The sequence below is a fragment of the Nicotiana sylvestris genome, chromosome 7, assembly GCF_000393655.2.
Source record: "Nicotiana sylvestris chromosome 7, ASM39365v2, whole genome shotgun sequence".
In the NCBI taxonomy this organism is placed as follows: domain Eukaryota; kingdom Viridiplantae; phylum Streptophyta; class Magnoliopsida; order Solanales; family Solanaceae; genus Nicotiana; species Nicotiana sylvestris.
Genome location: NC_091063.1, coordinates 94515845 through 94520340, shown reverse-complemented (window position 1 = coordinate 94520340; position 4496 = coordinate 94515845). Strand labels below are relative to the sequence as shown.

Below are 4496 nucleotides of genomic sequence, written 5' to 3'. Positions count from 1 at the left end.
ATTTCTTCTTAGGCTTACAAATTAAACAAAACTCAAATGGAACCATGATTCATCAGCAGAAATATGCAAAAGAGTTGATTAAGAAGTTTAAAATGGAGGAATCAAAGGAAATAGACACTCCTATTGCAATAGCCACAAAATTGGACATAGATGAACCTGGTTCATCTATTGATCAGAAGTTGTATAGGGTATGATTGGTTCACTTTTGTATCTTACTGCTAGCAGACCTGACATTATTTTTAGTGTAGGGCTTTGTGCTCGATTTCAAGCAAATCTAAAGAAATCCCACTTGACTGTTGTCAAGACAATATTGAGATACTTGAAAGGCACTATTGACCTTTGTCTTTGGTATCCAAAAGGTAGTAACTTTAACCTAGTGGGATATGCTGATGCTGACTATGTAGGTTTCCTTGTGGATAGGAAGAGCACCTCAGGTATGGCACACTTCCTTGGTTCATGTCTTGTATCATGGGCTACTAAAAAGCAAAATTCAGTGGCCTTATCCACTACTGAAGCTGAGTATGTTGTATGTTGTTGGTGCTTCGTGTTCGGCTCAATTGCTGTGGATCAAACAGCAGTTGATGGATTTTGGTATTGAAATTGGTTTCATCCCTATTTTCTGTGATGACACTAGTGCTATTAGTATGACTAAGAACTCGGTTCATCATAAGAGAACTAAGCACATAGATGTTAGACACCATTTTTTAGGGACAACTATGAGAAATGATCGATTACTACAGAATTTTGTGCTACTGATAAACAGATTGCTGACATTTTCAGAAAAGCATTGAGTAGGGAGCACTTTGAAAGGAACAAGTTAGAATTAGGGATGATTAAGATCACCTAATGGGACCAGTTCAGAATGCACAAAAAAAATTTAAAAAATTATTTTTGGTTAGAAAATCCGGAACTTGTGTAAATATCTAGATTAATCATTGCTCAGTCTCATACTGTAAATAGTATACTCATGTGATATGTGTTGATATGACTCACTGATCTCTAACAAAATTTTCATTATTTTGGTAAATTGAGGCAAGATCAAGAGGATTCTTAGTGAAGAACATGGTTCATTAGTAGTGGTTCATTTGAATAACGAGGTATGTTTTCTACACTCTGCACAATTAGAAATATTAATATTTAATTCATGATCAGAGTCCTACCTATGTTCAAAAATGTCAAAAAAAACTATCCTTTTGCATTTGAACCAGTTCCGTCCCCTACTAGAATCCTCACCGTATTAGAACGCTTAGATTCTAGGGAAGCCTAAACGTCTATTCAAACTGAAATTTTAGGGTGATTAGACTCCTATTTGACTACTAAAAGCTGTCGTTGTGTATTAAATACACCTTATCCTTTAAATTCATCATCATCACCACTGCCACTCCTCTAAAATTTCCAAGACCGTCGAACATTTTCTCTCTTCTCTTCTCTTTGCTTCCAAAATTTCTCCACACCCATCCCCTTTCTCATTGAATTAGCAAAAATGACCAACCCTAAAGATAACCCAGGCACTCCTCCACAACCTACCCCCTCTGATTCCTTCACCCCTCCTCAACCCAGCACAACCCCCCAACCTAGGAGAAGGCGAGTGAAGATCCTTGCTCGCAAAACTGTAGCTACAGCTGCGCTTTCAAAGAAATTGAATGCAAAATTAAAGGCTAGCCAAGCCCAAGATTCTAAAAACTCAGTTGACTCCTTCAAATCTGTGAGTGAGGGGGAAGGAACTCGGTCTTCTGATTCTGAAAATGCTCAAAATCCCCCTTCTGAGGTATGTTCTGTTCTAGTTGAAAATTTGGACAATAGGTTTGTTCTGGTTGGGTCTGTTAGGAACGTGTGGAAATGCCTGAGTCAAGAAGGATAGGAGGTAAAAATAAAAGTGAAAAAGAAAAGGAGAGTGAATATGTGAGTAATGATGTGAGGGGAAAAGGGAAAAAAAGTGGTTGATTCCTCACCAACTTCTAAAACGGTTAGACTGGCTATATGTGGGGTTGAACATGAAAATATGGAAGAAAGTAGCAAGAAAACAGGGGGAAGTGGTTTAGGGGAGGCTACTGAAGGGTTGGTCAAACTTAGTTCATAGGCAGATAAACCTGGTTCATCTATTGAGGAGACCCTGGCAGACCTTTTAAAGAAAGAGGGTGCAAGATATAATTCAAAGAAAAGGAGAACCCCAACACCAAAAGCCCCCAGAACTACAAAAACTACCAAGAAAAGGAAGGCTACTTCTCCAACAACTGCTGAGATTCCTCTACCAAAAGAAAGGTCTACAAGGAGTGAGTTAAAGCAGAATGAGGAGGAGTTACAAAAAGCTATGGCAGAAAGCAATAAAAAGAGAATGGACAAAGGTAAATCTAAGGTTGCAGAGCCTGTTGAGGCTGTTGATGTGGATGAGATGGAACAGGTCCATCAAGATTGATGGGTTTTCAATGTCTTTACCTTATACTTTGATAATCTAACAAACTTGCTGTCAAGAACGAGATAGGAAACCTGACACACTTAGGCTACAGTACAAATCATCGGAGTCCAGCTAAATGTGAAATGTTATAGTTTCAGGAGATAGAGAACCAGACTAGGACCTGATATCCTTGCGGTTGAATCATAGCAGTTCGAGGTCAGTTGGATACAGTTGGAAGCGACGTGACTGCATGTCCTGTTACTGCCTACACTGCATTATTTCCAATGGTGATTTGTCCTTGACCAACTAAAGTGCATACATCATTCAAGTGATGTCATAAAAGTGTATTAACAAGAAGATTATATCAAGACATCACTTGAACACTTGAATTTTCACTTCAAGACTTCTGAAAGTAGAAAACTCAATTCTCAAGATCTTGAAAAGCAAAGTAAAATGCTACTACGGACTAATTCCTAAATCGAGTATTCTGTTGTCCATAGTTGAGTTGTAACTTTGTGATTGTTCTTACTGTAATTCCAAAGTTGCTTAGTTAGAAGCGGTACTTAGGAACCCCTCTTTAAAACTATAAAATTTTTGAGTTTGTGTTGTGACTAGAGTTAGTCTTAAGTTAAATCCTTTGTAACTAGTGAATGACAAAGTGGCTTGGGATTAGTGTATTACAAGTTAGAGTGTTTGAAGACTTTGTAACTAGTGAGTGACAAAGTGGCTTGTGATTAGTGTATCACAAGTTGGAGTGAGTGAAGTCTTTGTAATAGAGTCATTAAAAAGTGGCTTGTAATTGAGTGTTTATAAGTTAGTGAAGTTGAAAGTCTACAAGTGTAGGTTGTGGTTTTTGTTCCCTTGAGTGGGATATTTCCACGTAAAAATCTTATGTCTCATTTACTTACTATGTCATTAGTTTATCAGAGAAGGTTCCTCCTATCAGGCTAATACCTAGGAAGGATTCGTATGGCTGCTCCACCAAATTTTGAAGAAGGTCAATCTACATGCAGACCACCCAGGTTCAATGGACAATACTATGGGTGGTGGAAGACAAGAATACATAATTTTATCATGGTTGAGGATTCTGAACTATGGGATGTCATATGTGATGGCCCTTACGTCCCAAAAAATGTACTTGATGAACTTCCTTCTCAATACCAAAAACCAGAAAAGAATATACCGACGCTGATAGGAAAGCTGTGGAGAAGAATTTTTGTGCCAAGAAGATTTTGTTATGTGGAATAGCACCTGATGAATACAATAAAATCTCTATTGTGACACTCTAAGGAGATATAGGAAGCTTTACAAATAGCTCATAAGGGAACCACCCAAGAAAAATAATCTAAGATCGATATGCTTACTACCGAGTATGAACTCTTTGGGATGAGGGACGATGAATCCATTCAAGATATGCACACAAGATTCACTTCCATCATAAATGAGTTACACTTACTTGGTGAAACCATTCGGAGGAACAAACTAGTGAAGAAAATCCTCAGTATCCTGTCTAGTTCCTAGGAAAGCAAGGTAAATGCTATTACTTGTCACACCTCTTTTTTAACCACCCGAAGGTGGATATAAGGGAGTTTTTCCACTTTAAGTGACATTAATCAAAATAGGATTAATTATTCAATTCAGAGTCGCCACTTGGGATAGTTTATTTGGTGTTCCAAGTCACCAGTTTATTTTAAATCCCAAATCGAGGAAGATTTGACTTTCCTTTTGAAGTCTGCGAACCAGAAATTCTGAATAAGGAATTCTATTAACCCGAGGGAAGGTGTTAGGCACCCCCAGATTTCGTGGTTCTAGCACGGTCGCTTAAACTATTACAATTGGCCTATTATCTAATTTTAATACATGTTTTAGCCTATGGTACATTTTTAACTTATTAGCCGCTTTTAAATAATTTTTTAGGAAAATTCAACATTATCGAAAACACGTCCTTAAACCATGCCACATGAAATGCACCCGCGGTCCACGACACATTTTATTTAACGTTGTTGAGATTTGGATTTGAGTCACATGAAATGCACAGCCGAGTTTAGGAAAGTAATTTAAGTTACGCGCCTAAAGCAACTACGCACTTTCAAATTTGCGA

General features: G+C 37.8%; 1 protein-coding gene across 1 annotated transcript; it reads left to right on the top strand.

Annotated features, from left to right (window-relative positions):
• Positions 1–1483: 1483 nt before the first annotated feature.
• LOC138873461 (uncharacterized) lies at positions 1484–2416 on the top strand. Its single transcript, XM_070151930.1, has 3 exons — positions 1484–1768; positions 1828–1902; positions 2081–2416. The coding sequence occupies exons 1-3, from the start codon at positions 1484–1486 to the stop codon at positions 2414–2416; spliced, it is 696 nt and encodes a 231-aa protein (XP_070008031.1).
• Positions 2417–4496: the final 2080 nt, after the last annotated feature.